The sequence below is a fragment of the Erpetoichthys calabaricus genome, chromosome 9, assembly GCF_900747795.2.
Source record: "Erpetoichthys calabaricus chromosome 9, fErpCal1.3, whole genome shotgun sequence".
Lineage (NCBI taxonomy): Eukaryota > Metazoa > Chordata > Cladistia > Polypteriformes > Polypteridae > Erpetoichthys > Erpetoichthys calabaricus.
The window spans coordinates 73,284,675-73,305,829 of NC_041402.2; the positions used below are offsets into that span (position 1 = coordinate 73,284,675).

At 38.8% G+C, this 21,155-nt stretch overlaps 1 protein-coding gene across 6 annotated transcripts in view; it reads right to left on the bottom strand.

Moving 5' to 3' along the window:
• Positions 1-645: 645 nt before the first annotated feature.
• The window catches only part of piezo1 (piezo-type mechanosensitive ion channel component 1), a 389,501-nt gene continuing 368,991 nt past the window's right edge, over positions 646-21,155 (bottom strand). For all 6 annotated transcript variants that reach the window (XM_051932193.1, XM_051932192.1, XM_051932194.1 and 3 more), the window contains 8 exons: positions 17,661-17,808; positions 11,758-11,946; positions 10,710-10,802; positions 8,186-8,358; positions 7,671-7,793; positions 4,676-4,755; positions 2,678-2,870; positions 646-1,938 (listed from right to left, as the gene is read on the bottom strand). In XM_051932193.1, coding sequence (XP_051788153.1) covers positions 1,689-1,938; positions 2,678-2,870; positions 4,676-4,755; positions 7,671-7,793; positions 8,186-8,358; positions 10,710-10,802; positions 11,758-11,946; positions 17,661-17,808 — 1,249 coding nt within the window. In that variant the 3' untranslated portion in view covers positions 646-1,688. The remainder of the gene's footprint in view (positions 1,939-2,677; positions 2,871-4,675; positions 4,756-7,670; positions 7,794-8,185; positions 8,359-10,709; positions 10,803-11,757; positions 11,947-17,660; positions 17,809-21,155) is intronic.

A 21,155-nucleotide genomic window follows, 5' to 3' on the forward strand; every position in this document is an offset into this window, starting at 1 on the left:
CTGCTGTATTTTGTTTATGTGGAACAACTACATGGCTCTAGATTTTTACATTTGCTAATCTCATTAGGCATTCAAGAGCAGTCTTCACTAACTGACACTACATTCGATTAAACTGAACCAAAATTTACCTGGGGAATGCGGGGGCTAGAAGTAACAAATGGGGCTTCTAAAAACCATAAAAAAGGGATTAAGACATAAGAAATTAACAAAAAAGTGATGGCTTAATGCTTGAATTCAGTAATAATTTGTATTTGACAAATCTGGAAGTTTGATCTTCAACATTCCGTCCTAAGCCGCGGTGTATTCTTAGAAAAGGAAAAGCACACGTTTGAGACTTGAGAGTGCACAGGCCAGAGCCCTGAATGAACATCAGTCCACGTCAGTACACTTTATGTGGACATTCAGCAAAAGCATCCCAGTGCGGGCCGTCCCACCACTTACAAGGTTTAGGCATTGCTGGCTTTCATGTTCTGTGCAGGTTTTTAATATATTTATATATTAAATATTATATACATTTATATAAGTTTTAGCAAACCTCCAATCTCATTTGTGGCAAAGCATCACAGAAATGACAACTAAATGACTGGCGGAAAGATGGGCGATTTGGTCTGGGCGACCTTCCCAGAAAAATTAATTTCTCAAATCTTAATAAAAGAAAACCTTTTTATTTAATATTTGAACAGATATATTAAACCATTCAGTGGCAGGTAAACAATTGACCATATCACTTATTAAAATACTATACCACCTGGGAAAAAAAAAATTGATTCTGTGCTTTTTATTGCTTTAGTATTCCATTATATTGAAATGAATAAAATAATTCCAGCATGTGTAACACTTCTCCTAAAATAATCAACATACATGTGTGAAAATTCATTGGCGTTAACAGCTAAGGCCATAATGGGAGCCCAAGGCACATCAGAATTTCCTGTATTCAAGTCACTTCCTTTGGTTTAAGAACACTTATGATATAACATTTAAATTACTTTAAAAAAGGAAAAAAAAATTATAGAAATGATGGCTCTTATATCCATTCTAGATGGACATCCTAAACATGTTTTAAATTTTCTAAAAATAAAAGAACCAAACTTAAACAAAATGTTTGCCTCCAGGAGCATAAAATACAGTAGTGTTTCTCAACCAAATAATATGATATAAATACAAGCATTTATTTGTATAAGACAGAAAAATATGGCAAATTTCCAATAACTAGCAGTCTTTCATGTGCAGCATCATAGGGTTAAATACACGGCTCTCTGTGTCCTTGTGCTGAGAACGCTTCACCTTTTAGTGTACAGACCACTAAGCAAGTCAGTTGACCTTCAGTCAAGCATTCAGCGACACTTCACTCCAGAATCCTGTGCACTCACCAGTGCAATGGACGCCTCTTCTCTGTACTCGTACAAGACTCCTGGCATCCAAGGAAGAAGTGAAATTGCTAAACTTGGCACTGTGCTTTATGATTTGTCATGCATACGTGTCCTTGCAGTTTTATTGTTCCATCACAGGAAGACGACCCGACTGGATAAACTCTCATGTTTTGTTTTGCTTTGTTGATTCCTAAGACATAGAAGCTCTAGGACTGACTCACAAGAAAAGACTCTGATCTCTCCAAAGTTAAGGCTCTTCTTCAATCAAGGCTGTTTTGTTCAGTCCATTCTCAAGACATCTTCAGAAGAGGCACAACTTTAGTCCTTCTCACGAGTCCACTTGATCATAGTCTCGGGCGAGCGGTACAAGAAAATGAGTTTTGAGAAAAGTTCCTCCTCGAGTTCCAACTCGCCTGTTTCACGCACCAGGAAGATGTCATTGCACAGTTTAAGGATGCGGTCGACGCAGGGCAGCTCCTCAAACATGATGGAGTGTGAGATCTCACTGAAGAAACCGCGCACAAACTTCCCGATCACCAGCACCACTGACAGGTACAAACCCATGATACTGGAAGAGATAAATGAAAAAGAGCAGTTATTTGGTAAAATGCTTTATGAAATGTTATGGTTCTCATTTTTCACAGAACATTCTTACTAGGAGTAAGCAGAGAATCCATTTCTTGTTATACTGTAAATAAAAATCAGGAAGTGACTATAAAAGGTAAACGATGAGCATTTTATAAATGTGAAAGTTTAAGAGTCTAAAAACCTGAAGATAAGAAATGTAAGTGGCAATAACAACATATTTAATGTCACACATGTAATTCTCCCAGAAATCCTTTTCTTCATTAATATGGGTGTCTCAGGCTGCCCATTGGTCTATCCAGGGAGGAGTTTTACAAATGGCTGACCATAAGACTCACTGGACAGAAAGATGCAGCGCTGTCCCTCAGTACACATAGAGAGAGTTGTACACACACCATCATGTGCGGACAACACTAAAACTTGAACTTATTTAGAAGTTAACTTTGAGCTCTCCTTGCTGTGCGCTAACTGGACCGGCAGAATCAACAGGACGCGGTCAAAGGTGCAGACGCTACTCCTGTAACTTACTGCACTGTGGACTTGTGTGATTGCAAAGCATAAGGCTCAACTTTTGCATGGAAATAATTGTATTCTTCCAAAAAGATCTTCCTAAAAGGCCTACATCCAACATGGGACTTGAAAATCTGTCTGTCCGACATGAAAAAAAAAATACAATTTTCCTGATTTACAGTTCATAACGGCAGAGAGTCGTCTACTCATACCCGTATCCAGCAAGGAAGCCCAGGCTCGGTGGACTGATTTTGTCACTAAAAATGACCATTGGCAAGACGTCACAATCCTGGGAAGAACTGCAGTTTGAGATGTGAATATCCCACCACTCCTGAAATCCAGCTGAATCTGAACCTTGGGTTTTAATGAGGGTGAGGTTTACGTCAAGATAGCTGTCTTCATCATCTATTAAATAAAGCAAAACAAAAAACTGGTTTATTGGTTCATTATTGTCTTAAATGCATTCCCATTTAAATGATGGCATTAGTATGAAAGACCCCTTTAACAGAAGTAAAACTAGTGTAGTCCTCCTGTTCCTCCAGTCAGCTCTGCACCCAGTCCCTTAGGTGCCACTTTAATTGTTGTCTGCTTGGTGTAAAACCACAGTAAGAATTAACTGCCATAGCCACTCCTCTATTAGGCACAACAGTCACGCCAGCCTTTCCTTTGTTTCTTTCATTTTAGATTTGCATTGAGTTGCACTGCTATGCTGAAAACCCACCTTTCAAACGACTGGAACTGCACTCCGCAGCACTCTGACTGTGTACAGTAAACTGTATGCATCCAGTCCCACACGTGGTCTTAACGGTTGAAGACTGCCATTCAGCCAACTCTGCTGACGATTCTTTCCATGGCCCATGCCTCAAATGGACTGCTAACATCCAGCATGGCCAAAGTGTTATGGCATTTTATTTTTTAAACAAGCCAAACTACTTATTTGATTTTAAGTATTAGTGAGAATATAAAACTACAAAGCCAGTTTAACTGAGGCTGAATCAGAGCACAGTCAAACTCATCCATACACTACCCAAAAACTAGACGGTTAATAAACCATAATAAGCAGAAACTGAAAGACACATAGAGGGCTTTGACATTATTTCCTGGATCCTCCAACTTAGTCCAGAGAACCCTGGTCCCTGCACTTAGAAATAAACGCCATAGTGCCAAAAAAAAAAAAACAACACGAAAATCTAACACAACAAGCTTTTCCATTCCTTTATGGAGTCTGTTTATATGCAAGGAGATTTCTTTTTACATGGCATGTAAGTAATAAAAAACAGAAAAAATCAAGAACTGACCTTGCACAAGTCAATGTTCTCACTTTCCACAGCACGCTGTGGCCTTTGATGTATATATCATTGCGGCAGTATTGTCCCATGCGCATTCAAACTACGCCTAACATTTGAGTACAGGAACAGCTGTAATTGACATCTGCTGTGTTTCTACTCCGACATTACAAGAATACCACATGTGACCGACAACATGTCATTTGTGTCACTTCTGTTCTGTACAAGACACTCAATTTCTATTAGATGTTCTATCAGACAGTTGTGGCGAGCGCCCTCTTCTACGCAGTGGTGTGCTGGGGAGGCAGCATAAAGAAGAAGGACGCCTCATGCCTGGACAAACTGGTGAGGAAGGCAGGCTCTACAGTTTGACATCCGTGGCAGAGCAACGGGCGCTCAGCAGGCTCCTGTCAATTATGGAGAATCCACTGCATCCACTAAACAGGATCATCTCCAGACAGAAGAGCAGCTTCAGCGACAGACTGAGAAGATCATTCCTCCCCCAAACTATGTGACTCTTCAATTCCACTTGGGGGGAAGGGGGGGGGGGGGGTAAATGTTAAAATTATACAAAGTTTTTGTCTATTTTTACCTGCATTATTATCAATCTTTAATTTAATATTGTTTTTTGTATCAGTATGCTGCTGGAGTATGTGAATTTCCCCTTGGGATTAATAAAGGATCTATCTATCTATCTATTATATAGTGCCTTCTCTATCTATCTATCTATCTATCTATCTATCTATCTATCTATCTATCTATCTATCTATCTATCTATCTATGTTGATGCAGCACAGACCATTATTTCCATGTAGCTGTGTTGGTGTCAAGTGTTACTGATAAAAAAGAATGGACTGCAAAAAACAAATAACCAAAATGTTCAGCAAAAATAAAAGTATCAACAAGTTAACTGTAGCATTTTACCTTTGTAGAGCTGCTTCACAGGTTTTGCGTCGGCTCCATTTGGAGCTCTGATGTAATTTGGAAACATGTGAGGCACATTGCTGGAAAGTAAAAAATAAAAAAAATCATGTTACAAAATTTGAAAAACTGTGCCAGTTGTAGCATATGGTGGGGAGAGTTCGAGGTTGGAGCTGCCGGGTTAGACCACGATGTACACTGCAAAAACGGCCTATGGAAACACTTTAAATCGGAGTTGTTTTGTTTTTAATTAGTAAAAAAAATCTGCCAATGGGGTAAGCAAAATTTACTTGACAAGATTTCTTAAAGTAAGCTAAATAATTGTAAATACACATTTTTTGACAAGTCAATAATTCTTACAGTAAGGAAAGTAAGATTTAAGATCATGATATAGATTCTTTTCCACTTGCTCAGATTTCATTTGTTCGCACTGCCAAACAGCAAATAAACATCACAGTCTGAGTTAGGAGTTAAACGCAACTTCATGGGTTCCAAGCCTAAAATGTTATTTCTTGCATAAAAAATGTATCTCCTCAAAAGTCTGATACAAAAAGTAGCTAAATCAACTTGTGCATTAAACACTATGTAATTATTCATATAGCCGGAAAGACAAAGCAAAAAGACCTTCTTCTTTCTATTAATGTTTCCGAAAATCAAAAATATTTTGACATAAATCCCATCTCCATTATCTCCTCATTTCTATATTAGGTGTGAGAAATGATACAATCCTACAGTATTTATTGTAAAATAGTATTTATAAGTAATTACCCAACCCCCAGTTTCTCATGATACAGGACCTGGCATGTTCACAGTCTGCCAGTTTCCTTGCTTTAAAGTGCAACTAAGCAAGACCACCACTGAAAACTGCACATGGGGTAAAGTTCCATCCATTATCCATCCTGCTATATCCTAACTACGGGGGTCTGCTGGAGCCAATCCCAGCCAACCCAGGGCACAAGGCAGGAAACAAATCCCGGGCAGGGCGCCAGCACTCATTCACACACCAAGCACACACTAGGGACAATTTAGGATCGCCAATGCACCTAACCTGCATGTCTTTGGACTGTGGGAGGAAACCTACGCAGACACGGGGAGAACATGCAAACTCCATGCAGGGAGGACCCGGGAAGCGAACTGTGAGGCAGCAGCGCTACCACTGCACCACCGTGCTGCCCGGGCTAAAGTTATTTTCTGACAATATAGATACAGTACACAGGACTGTATGACAGAACAATGAAGCATAAAATAATAAACGATAGCCTTGTGGGAGATGCAGTACATTGAAGCACGGCTGCCCCACTGCTATAGGAGACGGCGGTTTCAGCCTCATCCCAGTGGCCATCAGTATGGAGTTTGCACATCTACACGTTCGTACGGCTCTCGCCAGGTCTGTTCTAGCGTCTCATTCACATTCCAAATATGTGCTGGTTTGGTTCACTGTGAATTCCTACTTGAGCCAATAAGAAAGAGTGTGAATGTGTGTGTGAGTGGGCCATAAAATGGACTGGCATCCCATCTAATGTTGTTTTTCACTCCTCTCCCCACAATTCTACAGTTGAGGTAAGAGGGTTTACTAAATGAATGAATGGCATTTCTTGCAATATTTACAGCATAGAACAGGCAACAACATTTCACTACAATAACGCGTGCCAACAAGTCAACAGCAGAAAAGGTCCACTTGACATGTGCTTGCTGGGTGTTTGTCTGAAATGCTAGATACAAGCATGAAAAAAGCCAGGTATGAAGAAACCCACCAAAGTTTCCAAAGTACATCTCTGATGTTAAACCGACAAACAAGGGTGCAAAGACGTCAAAGGACCAAAAAGTAATACGTGCCCAGTAAGTGAATGTTGACTGAGCAGAGACCAAACTGAGCAATGTTTTAGTTGACAATGGGCTTCAGAACTTTTGCTTTACCTGCTGCTTGGATGTACTCTTGACAGTTAATTTAATCTACACCATTTCTCAACTCTTCCCATATTTTCTGTATTCTTAAACACCTGTATGGAGCACTTTTGTGCCATTTAATAACTAAATGACATCAGGACAATCCCGGCTACTAATTGCTGTACTAAACTGGTGACTGCAAAGCTGAAGAGGAAATATGCTTCCCTGACAACTGGTGTTACTTGGAAAGGTAAAAACGAACTTCTGGTAAATTTCTCAGAATTCCCTTAGATATCCGTTAAGAGCAGAACAAGCTATAGTTCAGCGTTTAGAGTGCATGTGATTGTAACAAGCAACCTACAAACCAGGACCTGTGAAGGCTACAAAAACCTAAACCTGAAGCAGGACTACTTGTCAGGTTACCACAGGACTGTAATTATAATTGTGTGCACCGCAAAAAGATTTCAGGAAAGCACAATGAATTGCTGGTTAAAGGTGATTAAAAAAGAAACAAACTGACAGGCAGTGTTCATTTCCATACTTCGAGTATATCTGCAATTCCTCTTCACCTTCGATCTCTAATTCTAAAATTGCATTTTTTTTTTGATATAATGAAAGAAAGATGCTGGCGACCTCAGAAAACACACCATTAATCAGCACACAAAAGTGTGCGGCCTGAGCAGACCTGACATGGGCGTAGTACCTAAGCCTGCACAATACAACTGCCAGAAATGTTTAGTTAAGAGACGTACTGCATATCTTGGTCGTGTGCTTTTCTCTTCCTCTTTTTTTTTTTTTTGTACAAAAAAATATTAGAAAATTAGTTCAAATGTAGTCTATATATTCACTTCATCATAAGAATTAGACCATCTGAAAGCAAAATATTTAGAAGATATTTGAACTGGACAATTCAAGGCTGTACAGTTCAGGACTCTTTACTTACTGTCACTTGTGATAATCAAAATTGAGAAAATATTTTTAATGAAATTACTCTACGCTATGACTTAAACAGGCTGTGTTGTAAGGTTCACCAGAGGAGGGTTATGAAAAACCTGTACTTAAAAAATATCTTCATGAAAAAGAGAATAACAGAACAGTCAGCCAGTCGTACACAACATTGGTGTCATTTCCCAGCAGCAGAGAAGCCAGCTGTATACGGACTGGGTCATTGTGCTTCAGGTCAACAGAGTGCTTGTCAAACGCATTCTCAACTGTGCCTCCTCGTCCAGGGTCCCTGTTAAGACAGAAGGGTCAAAACTCATTAAAGGCCGATTCCAGGTCTTCCTATAAAAGGTGGCAGTCAGTCAATCCATACATTATTTACCCCCATTCTTAAAGATGTGATCTCACTTCTTTTTTGTATCCTGCCTTCCCTTTTCCCATTCATTATAAGTTACTATGACTGCTGCTGCTGTTCCATGATGTAATATGCTTTTTGAAAGGACATGCAGTAAAACAAACCATATAAAACAAAGACTAATTAAAAGGGTAACAGTAACATTCAATTACTTTTTCTCTCTATTCTCGACTACACCCCCCCCCCCCCACAATTAGTCGCACATCACTTGGTCATCGCTGAAGTAAGAGGAGATCAGAATGGCAAACAGAGGAAGACACAAGACTGACCTCTGGAAGGTCCACGTAAAGCGTAGTGTCATGTCAGCCGTACTGTTTCTCAGCTCTTCTATCATTTTTAGCCGGCTGGGGGGGCTGATACGCCACACAGAGCCTGAGCTGCCCTCTATGTTGGCTGTCACAATGTCCTCGTAGCTGTACATAGTGATGAACTGCATAGCCACCTGTAGAGAGAAGTGAACACACTGAAGTGTTAAACATAAAAAAGGCCTCCAGAGAAGTGAAAGGTGCTGGCACCATTACATCTTATAACACTACTTCATTAAAGAAGCAGGCCTCACCATCCAGATTATCTGGAGATATGAATATAAATATGACGTCTACCTTTATGAGTAAAGTATGTGCTTCTTTTCTACTGTGTATACAGTTGTGCTTGAAAGTTTGTGAACCCTTTAGAATTTTCTATATTTCTGCATAAATATGACCTAAAACATCATCAGATTTTCACTCAAGTCCTAAAAGTAGATAAAGAGAAACCAGTTAAACTAAAGTTAAAAAAAAATATTATACTTGGTCATTTATTTATTAAGGAAAATGATCGAATAGTACATATTTGTGAGTGGCAAAAGTATGTGATCCTTTGCTTTCAGTATCTGGTGTGACCCCCCTTTGCAGCAATAACGACAACTAAACGTTTCCGGTAACTGTTGATCAGTCCTGCACACCAGCTTGTTGGAATTTTAGTCCATTCCTCTGTACAGAACAGCTTCAACTCTAGGATGTTGGTAGGTTTCCTCACATTAACTGCTCGCTTCAGGTCCTTCCACAACATTTTTATTGGATTAAGGTCAGGACTTTGACTTGGCCATTCCAAAACATTAACTTTATTCTTCTTTAACCATTCTTTGGTAGAACAACTTGTGTGCTTAGGGTCGTTGTCTTGCTGCATAACCCACCTTCTCTTGAGATTCAGTTCATGGACAGATGTCCTGACATTTTCCTTTAGAATTCTCTGATATAATTCAGAATTCATTGTTCCATCAATGAAGGCAAGCCGTCCTGGCCCAGATGCAGCAAAACAGGCCCAAACCATGATACTACCATCACCATGTTTCACAGATGGGATAAGGTTCTGGAATGCAGTGTTTTCCTTTCTCCAAACATAACGCTTTTCATTTAAACCAAAAAGTTCTATTTTGGTCTCATCCGTCCACAAAACATTCTTCCAATAGCCTTCTGGTTTGTCCACGTGATCTTTAGAAAACTGCAGACGAGTAGTAATGTTTTTTTTGGAGAGCAGTGCCTTTCTCCTTGCAACCCTGCTATGCACACCATTGTTGGTCTCCTGATGGTGGACTCATGAACATTAGCCAATGTGAAAGAGGACTTCAGTTGCTTAGAAGTTACCCTGGGGTCCTTTGTGACCTCGCCGACCATTACACGCCTTGCTCTTGGAGTGATCTTTGTTGGTCGACCACTCCTGGAGAGGGTAACAATGGTCTTGAATTTCCTCCATTTGTACACAATCTGACTGACTGTGGATTGGTGGAGTCCAAACTCTTTAGAGATGGTTTTGTAACCTTTTCCAGCCTGATGAGCATCAACAACTCTTTTTCTGAGGTCCTCAGAAATCTCCTTTGTTCGTGCCATGATACACTTCCACAAACATGTGTTGTGAAGAGCAGACTTTGATAGATCCCTGTTCTTTAAATAACACAGGGTGCCCACTCACACCTGATTGTCATCCCATTGATTGAAAACACCGGACTCAAATGTCACCTTCAAACTAACTGCTAATCCTAGAGGTTCACATACTTTTGCCACTCACAAATATGTAATATTCGATCATTCTACTCAATAAATAAATGACCAAGTATAATATTTTTGTCTCATTTGTTTAACTGGTTTCTCTTTATCTACTTTTAGGACTTGAGTGAAAATCTGATGATGTTTTAGGTCATATTTATGCAGAAACTTTCAAGCACAACTGTAAATCACTATACAGTACATGAGACATCACATTCATAACCTTCTTGAATAGATATCAAGTTGTATGATGCTTCAGAAAATAAGTCTAATTTTAAACTATGAAAAATAATATTTCTTTAACTTAACATATTTATCTAAACTCTAGGCCTTTCAATGATCAGTCCTCATCCTGCACCCACAATCATCCATCCATTAAATCAAATCAATCTAATCCAGTTCAGAGTTGCAGGGCCTGCATTTTACCCAGATGAGGCACCAGTTCACCGCACATCGAGCTAACGAGATACGCAGCAAACAACGCACACTGGTGACAGGTGGGATCGGTGGTTTCCAGAAGCCACTGCCTTATCTACAGGCCCACACCTCACACAGAAACTCACATACATAACCCCATTCACATATAAGCCGGCTATGTTGTCAGCTGCCAAAAACCCCAAGATTGAGTTTTGAGATGTGACAGAAAACTACAGAAGTTACAAAAAAAAAAAAAAAAACTGCATCATACAATCTAATACAAAAAAAAAAAGAAGATGATTCTGCTTTCATCAGCAGGCAGGTCCTGGTGCTCTCAAGGTTATGTACTCACAGGATTTTTGTCAAACATCTTTGTGAGCTCGTCATAGTTTGATTCTGTAAATGGCTGGATTGATTGCTGCTGTGCACTCATAGTAAAGAGAGGCTAAAGGGAAGAAAGAAAGAAAGAAAGAGCCATGAACTGTCAAAGACTAGCTATCACATATTTATTAGCAAATCAGTCATCACTGCTAATCACAACACTCTCTTGCCATTTCCTTTTAAAATTATAAGGCATACAAGCACTGTCCTTTTATTTCATTTTTCAGAACATACAACTGGAAGGACTTTTTTCACTGTTAATTTCTAGACTTGCAAAGTTACCTGAGATGGGGATGAAGCAGATAATTATAATCTGTATGAATTCCAAATATTTCTTTCATTCTGTTAGCTTTTTTTTTTGGTTAAATTATTAAATGAAGTACATATGTTGTTATATTTTAGTCCACATGTATGATTTATATTTGTACACTTAATAAAATGGAAACCACAACCAGCACATTTTAAAATTTTAAACTGATGTAGTTGGCAGTGGTGCCTTTGCCCCGACGTGATCAGTAAATGGCTTCAGTTTTGAATGCTCTTTGTATGTACACACATTTGCCAGAATGCACAAAAAAGTACATATATTAAACCTTTTAATCAGGAAGTACATTTACTTTTCAAATTTCAACAGACATAACAGACAGAAAATAGAAAACAGGAGATAATCTACCATATCCTCAATAACACTATACTTTTATAATATAAGAAGGTCTCTGATTATTACAAAATGTGTGATGACCTTTGCATGGATGAGTAGTGAATCTTTTGAAAGTAAAAGAAAAAGGTAAACAAGTGGAAAGCTTCAAAGAATGCATACAATCCCGCGACTCCTTTTTCATAGTATTTTGAGTGACAATGACACGAGACACACATATCACTCAAGGCATCCAAATGCCATATGAAGTTCAAAAAGGTTCACTGATACAAAGCCTCGAGAAAACCCAATCATAGAAATCAGTAGTCATGTTACTGCCATCCCAGCATATTCAAAACTACATTCCCCTCCTCACTATTACCTCATATCCCCCAAGCTTGACCGTCACAGTCACATCAACTGGGTGGTTGACCACTCCCACCACAGACCTGACCAGCGAGATGAAGAGGAGTGGGAACCAAATAATGCAGATGAGGAAGACAATGATAAGCCCTCCCATCCCATACTTGACAATCTTTTTCTTCTTTTGTCCTTTTGGCTGGGGGTATTTCTATAAAATTAAAAAAGAGAATCTTTATAATGCAGTTTATTATTGATATAACACTATACACATTGATGACATTATTTACAGCAAATCATGATATAAATATCATTACATTTACTCTTTTGAGCCATTTGTTTATATAGCTTCTGCATGACTTTATTAATGTAATTTAATTGAAATATTGTACATATGTTGTGCACTGTATGTATTACCATTTCTGATTTTAATGGATGAATAAAATATGTCATGTTCAGGAGGTATTTGTACATCACCTACATCATACTACTGTAGATGTAAAGCCAAATGTAACTGCGGTTACTTTATAAAATGTGTATATATACATATTATACAGCACTGACTGAAAGACTGTATCAAGTATGTAACATCCTGCAACCCAGAACAAGTCACATACTTTAGACAACCTAAACCCTTCAAACTAGAGCCGTAAAAAACTTTTGGGGGTTACTACCAAGCAATGCTCAAAAGTAGCTAACCTGTTAATACGCACAATAGAAATGTTTCCATTAAAGGCGCATATTTTATGAGAACACAGTCAACTGTACAACCCCAGTTCCAAAAAAGGTGGGACACTGATTAAAATGTAAATAAAAACAGAATGTAATGGTTTGCAATTCTCATAAACATAGGAAACATATCAGACGTAGAAAATTAGACATTTTACTATTTCATTAAAAATATTAGCTTATTTTGAATTTGATGGCAGCAACACATCTCAAAAATGCTGGGAGAGGGGCAACACAAGGCTTTAAAAGTAAGTGGTACTAAAAAGAAACATCTGGAGGAACATATTGCAACTATTTATGTTAACTGGCACCAGGTCATTAACATGATTGGGTATAAAAAGAGAACTTTACAGAGGCAGAGTCTCTCAGAAGTAAATATGGGCAGAGGTTCACCAATCTGCAAAAAAACTGCATCTACAAATTGTGGAACAATTTTAGAGTAACATTTCTCAATGTACAATTGTGAAGACTTTGAATATCTCATCATCTACAGTACATAATATCATCAAAAGATTTTGAGAATCTGCAGAGCTCTCTCTCTCTCTCTCTGTGTGTGTAAGGGACAAGGCCGAAAATCAGTATTGGATGCCTGTGATCTTCGGGCCCTCAGGCAGCACTGCATTGAAAACTAGCAAGATTCTGTCATGGAAATCAATGCACGGAATGAGGAACACTTCCAGAAATCATTGTACAGTACTGTATATGAACACAGTTCACTGTGCCATTCACAAATGCAGCTTAAACTTCTATCAAGCAAAGAAGAAGCCATATGTGAACATGATCCAGAAACGCCACCATCTTCCCTGGGCCAAACCTTTAAAATGGATTGAGGTAAAGTGGAAAACTGTTCTGTGGTCAGACAAAATGAAATTTGAAATTCTTGAAAACATGGATGCCATGTCAACAATCAATTGAAAAGCCTGGATCTATGAAGGTATGGGGGTGCATCAGTGCCTGTGTAATTGGCAGCTTGCACATCTGGAAAGGCACCATCAATGCCAAAAGGTACACACTGGCTTAAGAGCAATACAGTTAGGTCCATAAATATTTGGACAGAGACAACTTTTTTCTAATTTTGGTTCTGTACATTACCACAATGAATTTTAAATGAAACAACTCAGATGCAGTTGAAGTGCAGACTTTCAGCTTTAATTCAATAGGGTGAACAAAACGATTGCATAAAAATGTGAGGCAACTGAAGCATTTTTTTAACACAATCCCTTCATTTCAGGGGCTCAAAAGTAATTGGACAATTGACTCAAAGGCTATTTCATGGGCAGGTGTGGGCAAGTCCGTCTTAATGTCATTATCAATTAAGCAGATAAAAGGCCTGGAGTTGATTTGAGGTGTGGTGCTTGCATGTGGAAGATTTTGCTGTGAACAGACAACGTGGTCAGAGGAGCTCTCCATGCAGGTGAGAGAAGCCATCCTTAAGCTGCGAAAACAGAAAAAACCCATCCGAGAAATTGCTACAATATTACGAGTGGCAAAATCTACAGTTTGGTACATCCTGAGAAAGAAAGCAAGCAGTGGTGAACTCAGCAACGCAAAAAGACCCGGACGTCCACTGAAGACAACAGTGGTGGATGATCACAGAATCATTTCCATGGTGAAGAGAAACCCCTTCACAACAGCCAACCAAGTGAACAACACTCTCCAGGGGGTAGGCGTATCGATATCCAAGTCTACCATAAAGAGAAGACTGCATGAAAGTAAATACAGAGGGTGCACTGCAAGGTGCAAGCCACTCATAAGCCTCAAGAGTAGAAAGGCTAGATTGGACTTTGCTAAAGAACATCTAAAAAAGCCAGCACAGTTCTGGAAAAACATTCTTTGGAAAGATGAAACCAAGATCAACCTCTACCAGAATGATGGCAAGAAAAAAGTATGGAGAAGGCGTGGAACAGCTCATTATCCAAAGCATACCACATCATCTGTAAAACACGGTGGAGGTAGTGTGATGGCTTGGGCGTGCATGGCTGCCAGTGGCACTGGGACAATAGTGTTTATTGATGATGTGACACAGGACAGAAGCAGCCGAATTAATTCTGAGGTGTTCAGAGACATACTGTCTGCTCAAATCCAGCTAAATGCAGTCAAATTGATTGGACGGCATTTCACGATACAGATGGACAATGACCCAAAACATACAGCCAAAGCAACTCAGGAGTTTATTAAAGCAAAGAAGTGGAAAATTCTTGAATGGCCAAGTCAGTCACCTGATCTTAACCCAGTTGAGCATGCATTTCACTTGTTGAAGACTAAACTTCAGACAGAAAGGCCCACAAACAAACAGCAACTGAAAGCCACTGCAGTAAAGGCCTGGCAGAGCATTAAAAAGGAGGAAACCCAGCATCTGGTGATGTCCATGAGTTCAAGACTTCAGGCTGTCATTGCTAGCAAAGGGTTTTCAACCAAGTATTAGAAATGAACATTTTATTTCCAGTTATTTAATTTGTCCAATTACTTTTGAGCCCCTGAAATGAAGGGATTGTGTTAAAAAAATACTTTAGTTGCCTCACATTTTTATGCAATCGTTTTGTTCACCCCACTGAATTAAAGCTGAAAGTCTGCACTTCAACTGCATCTGAGTTGTTTCATTTAAAATTCAGTGTGGTAATGTACAGAAGCAAAATTAGAAAAAAGTTGTCTCTGTCCAAATATTTATGGACCTAACTGTATATGCTCCCATCCAGGTGACGTCTTTTTCAGAGAAGGCCTTGCATATTTCAGCAAGACAATCCTAAACTGCATTATGCATCTATTACAACAGCATGGCTTTGTAGTAGAAGAGTCTGGGTGCTGAACTGCAGTCCGGGCCTTTCACCAACTAAAAATATTTGGTGCATTATAAAATGAAAGGCCACTTTATTTAGCTGTAGACACTGATGCTTGAAAATGCAGGCAGTGTCTGTTAGTGTAGAGACTAAAGCTGCTGGTTCAAACGCTGCCTCTGACTCTCTGTGTGACCCTGAGCAAGTCACTTAGCCTAATGACTATAAAAAGTGTATGCAACAAACCCACTTAATCTTGCACTTCATATTGGATGAAGGCATCAATCTAGACACATACATACTTTAATAATACAAGGTCAGGGATCATTTTATTCTGGACTAATTTATCACTAAATATAAGGTACTGAGCAATGTAATACAGTATTAAAATATATATCCTTAAAGATCATTTAATATTTCTGGTGTTTATTTTTGTTCTTTTTGTTTTCTATTGCTTTTGCCCTGACACATTTGCTGTTGACGACTCAGCATACAGTGCATCCGGAAAATATTCACAGCGCATCACTTTTTCCACATTTTGTTATGTTACATTCCAAAATGGATTAAATTCATTTTTTTCCTCAGAATTCTACACACAACACCCCATAATGACAACGTGAAAAAAGTTTACTTGAGGTTTTTGCAAATTTATTAAAAATAAAAAAATTGAGAAAGCACATGTACATAAGTATTCACAGCCTTTGACTTGAAGCTCAAAATTGAGCTCAGGTGCATCCTTGTTTCCCCTGATCATCCTTGAGATGTTTCTGCAGCTTAATTGGAGTCCACCTGTGGTAAATTCAGTTGATTGGACATGATTTGGAAAGGCACACACCTGTCTATATAAGGTCCCACAGTTGACAGTTCATGTCAGAGCACAAACCAAGCATGAAGTCAAAGGAATTGTCTGTAGACCTCTGAGACAGGATTGTCTCGAGGCACGTATCTGGAGAAGGTTACAGAAAAATTTCTGCTGCTTTGAAGGTCCCAATGAGCACAGTGGCCTCCATCATCCGTAAGTGGAAGAAGTTCAAAACCACCAGGACTCTTCCTACAGCTGGCCGGCCATCTAAACTGAGCAATTGGGGAAGAAGGGCCTTAGTCAGGGAGGTGACCAAGAACCTGATGGTCACTCTGTCAGAGCTCCAGAGGTCCTCTGTGGAGACAGGAGAACCTTCCAGAAGGACAACCATCTCTGCAGCAATCCACTAATCAGGCCTGTATGGTAGAGTGGCCAGACGGAAGCCACTCCTTAGCAAAAGGCACATGGTAGCCCGCCTGGAGTTTGCCAAAAGGCACCTGAAGGACTCTCAGACCATGAGAAAGAAAATTCTCTGGTCTGATGAGACAAAGATTGAACTCTTTGGTGTGAATGCCAGGAGTCACATTTGGGGGAAACCTGGCACCATCCCTACAGTGAAGCATGGTGGTGGCAGCATCATGCTGTGGGGATGTTTTTCAGCGGCAGGGACTGGGAGACTAGTCAGGATAAAGGGAACGATGACTGCAGCAATGTACAAAGACATCCTGGATGAAAACCTGCTCCAGAGCGCTCTTGGCCTCAGACTGGGGCGACGGTTCATCTTTCAGCAGGACAACGACCCTAAGCACACAGCCAAGATATCAAAGGAGTGGCTTCAGGACAACTCTGTGATTGTCCTTGAGTGGCCCAGCCAGAGCCCAGACTTGAATCCGATCGATCATCTCTGGAGAGATCTTAAAATGGCTGTGCACCGACGCTTCCCATCCAACCTGATGGAGCTTGAGAGGTGCTGCAAAGAGGAATGGGCGAAACTGGCCAAGGATAGGTGTGCCAAGCTTGTGGCATCATATTCAACAAGACTTGAGGCTGTAATTGCTACCAAAGGTGCATCGACAAAGTATTGAGCAAAGGCTGACATGTGTTTTCTCAATTTTTTTATTTTTAATAAATTTGCAAAAATCTCAAGTAAACTTTTTTCACGTTGTCATTATGGGGTGTTGTGTGTAGAATTCTGAGGAAAAAAATGAATTTAATCCATTTTGGAATAAGGCTGTAACATAACAAAAGGTGGAAAATGTGATACGCTGTGAATACTTTCCGGATGCACTGTATGGCTGGTTATTTTCCTGTTTCTTTCACTTTTCCTAATTTGCAGATTTATACAGTACAGAATATTTGGTACAATGACTATAACACCGTGCTGTGTTTTCTAAACCCAACTGTAAAAATTTTGTTTCATGTATAAATTCCACCAGAAGCCAAATTTGATAAGCAAGTCACTTAAAACCACCTGTACACTATTTGTAAGAATATATTAACATTAGAAGAGAACCCAGAGTAGTTATTGTGTGAAATAAATGAACATGAAAGTTAGTACATAGAAAGTTAATTGTATTAATTGTTTTAGTTTAACTCTACGTGGATTCTGTGACAAGATACCTTTTCTGTTTCACGGCTGCATTTGATAATGAAGATGTTAGCATAGATATCCTCCACACACATCCAATCAGACAGAGAAAGGGTGGTGTCTGTCCATACCCAGTCCATTACAGCCCTTAGTTCTACAAGAAATGGCACCAGCCGGAATCTGAAAAGAGAGAGGAAAAAAAAAAAAAAAGATGGGCTAAAGGTTAAACTTCCACAGAGATTAATGTTGTTTCAAAAAAGAAGCTTATAATACACAAATAAACTAACTGGTCCTTTTTATAGAGCATCTAAAATTTAGGTTTGGCTGATGAACAACATCTGACAAAAATCTTTATACTTAGCCTGGTTTATGTATTGGAAAACACAAACATTCCGTTTTGGCTGCAATTCAAAATACATGAAAATATGAGCAAAGGGATCATTGAAATCCAATTTCAGTGTAAAAATCAATTCATATATATGACTGTAACAAAGCAGGATTATGATGAAATATTCCATGGAGGTGAGAGTTTATGAAACTGGCACACGAATGCACACCTTCTTCATATTGATTGGTTTGTCGTGAGCACATTGATGGGCAATACAAGAAACAGGGCATCAGCTATTAAAGAGAGATGATGTATTTTTTTTTTATAAACACAAAATACATAATTCATTTCATTTATAAATAATTATTTGTAAGGTAAATACTGAAGTTGTTAGGGCTGAGTGAACATTTAAAACCACATGCACTTACTGTCAAATGTTCATTAAGTGCCTGTGAGTTTGATGAGTAGGTAGTAATTTTGTGATTTGGGGAGGGGCATTTTGTAGCCATGCTACCTTCATTTTATTTCCAAATTAAGTGGGAGAATATTTGCTTTTTCAAAAAAAAAAAAAAAAAAAAAAAAAAAAATGTAGACCTTTGCCTGTGGACAGTCAAGATATTTGACAAATGAGAGGAGACCATCCAGTCCATCTAGACTGTTTGTTTGCCTAATAGCTAAGCTGTCCCAGTATCTCTCACATTTTTCTTAAAGGTTGTCAAAGTTTCTGCTTCAACTATATGTCTCAGTAGTTTGTTCTTCTGGCTTTAGTTTTAAACGACTCCCCCTTAATTTCCACTAATGTCCTTGAGTATGTGATTCACCCTTAAGCTGAAAGAATGTTGCTGGATCTACTTTTTCAATGCCTTTGAAGATTTTAAAAACCTGGATTAGGTCTCCATACAGTCTCCTCTGCTCGAGACTAAACAGGTTTAACTCTCTGAGTCTGGGGTGTGTGACATGTCCTTAAGTCCTGGGATGCACTTGGTTGCTCTCCTCTGCATAGCTTCAAGTGCTGATAAGTCTTTCTTGTACCGTGCTGCCCAAAACTGCACATAGTACTCCAAATGTGGTCTTATCAGTGCACTATATAGTTTGACCGTAACATCTCTTGACATAAATTCAGCAGTTTTTATGATATAACCTAACATTTTATTTACCTTTTTAATTGCTACTGTGCATTGCGTAGTCAACATAAACCCCTACATCCTTTTCAGAGGTGGCTTCCTGTACGACAGTGTCTTCCATCGTCTATTCATAACTGATGTTACTTTTGTCCGTGTGTAGCACTTTGCACTTTTCAACATTAAACAGTAAAGTGTTTGCCCAGTTCACTTTGAATTCTTTTTGCCATCACTACAATTTTTGTGTCATCTGCGAATTTGACACGTTTACCTACTATATCAGAATCTGTACCACTATTATAAATAATAAAAAGTAATGGTCCAAGGACAGACCCCTGTGGGACTCTACTGATGACCATGCTCCATGTGGAGGGAGCATTCTCCTCTTATCTGTACTCTTTGTCTCCTGCTGGTTAACCAACTAGAGATCCAGTTTTGTAGGTTACCTCTAATGCATACAGCTTCTAGTTTCAGAATTAACCTTTGGTGTAGGACAGTATCAAATGCTTTTTGAAAGTCTGGGTAAATTATGCTGTATACTTTGTTTTGTCATCTATTCTGTTTTTTTCTTGAAAAAAATATAAAGGACTGATTTGGCAGGACCTTCCTCTCATAATCCCATGCTGGCTGCCATTTTAGGTAAATTTTCTAATTTATTTCTTATTGTATTTTCCATTATTTTGTATGGAACAGAAGCAACACCAATTCATCTGTAATTATTAGGATCCATTTTGTCTCCCTTCTTGAAGATTGGAGTCTCGTATGCAGCCTTTCAGTTCTTAGGTACTTCTCCTTTCTGAAGTGACTACTGAAATATGCCTAATAAGGGTTTATAGATGACATCTTTCATTTCTTTCAAAACAATTGGTAAGATCCCATCAACTGTAGGGGTTTTATTAGTCTTCAACATATTGAGGGCTTGAAGGACTTCTTACTCTTCTGTTTTAAAATCTATGAACTCAAGAGTTTGTTTTTACTTCTGCAAGAGGCATTTCACTTTTTTCTTCCTTCATAAATATTTGTTGAAATATTTGTTCAGTTCATTTGGTATTTCCTTCTCATTTTCAATGTTTTCCCCTTTTGTGTCTTTAATGTTTCTTTAATTCTCTTTTATCGTCTTCTTACTGGAGTAGTACTGAACAAATTACTTGCTGTTCGTTTTGGCTTCTAAAGCAATCCTTATTTCAGTTTCTCTTTATACATTTCAAATGTTTTTTTGATCTCTTGCTTTACTATTCCTCTATGTCAGAAATACCTGGCTTTTTTAATTTTCTTATACAGTGATCTTTTCAGTTTTACTTTTTTAATAATACTCCTATTTATCCATTTTGGACGATTCTTTGGTCTTTTTATTTGATTGCTTTTCAGAATACATTTATTTTGTGCCTGGATCAGAATATCTCTGAAGAGACACCAAATGTCATTTATAACTGCTGAGTTTTTGCTTTCCCATTTGGTGTTTTGTAGATACTTCCTCATCCCCATAAAGTCTGCTTTCCTCAAGTTATAAGTCTTCATTTTGGTGTGCATTTGTGTGCTTTCAAAGATTATCTCAAATCTTACTATGCTGTGATCACTATTGCGTAAAGCATTAGTAACGTATATTCTTGCTACTCTGTTACTATTGTCTGAAGAGATCTGGACAGGCATCACCATGCGTTGAGCTTGAGACAAACTGGGTGAAAAAAGTAATTTGTCATCTGTACCATTTCAGTTTCCTCTTCTGTATTCCCAACAGGGGCTTCCAAATTAATGCTTGGGAAACTGAAATAACCAATGACCACTACACTACGTCCTCTTTGTTGCACATCAGTCTTATCTCTCTATTATAAAAGAAAATCCTGTGGGATGGAATGACTAGGAGACGATACGTGATCATCACGGAAGACAAATAAAAGACCCACGAGACGAAAGAGAATGGCCACGGAGCGTCTCGCGGGGATATAGAACTTGAGATACTTGCAAGACACGATGTGACAGCAGCTAGCCCCCCCCTTCACAACAGGAGTAGCGTTATATGTCCTGCAAGAAAGATTTTACTACACCCGGGGCTGGAAATAAAGGACAATTATTATTTT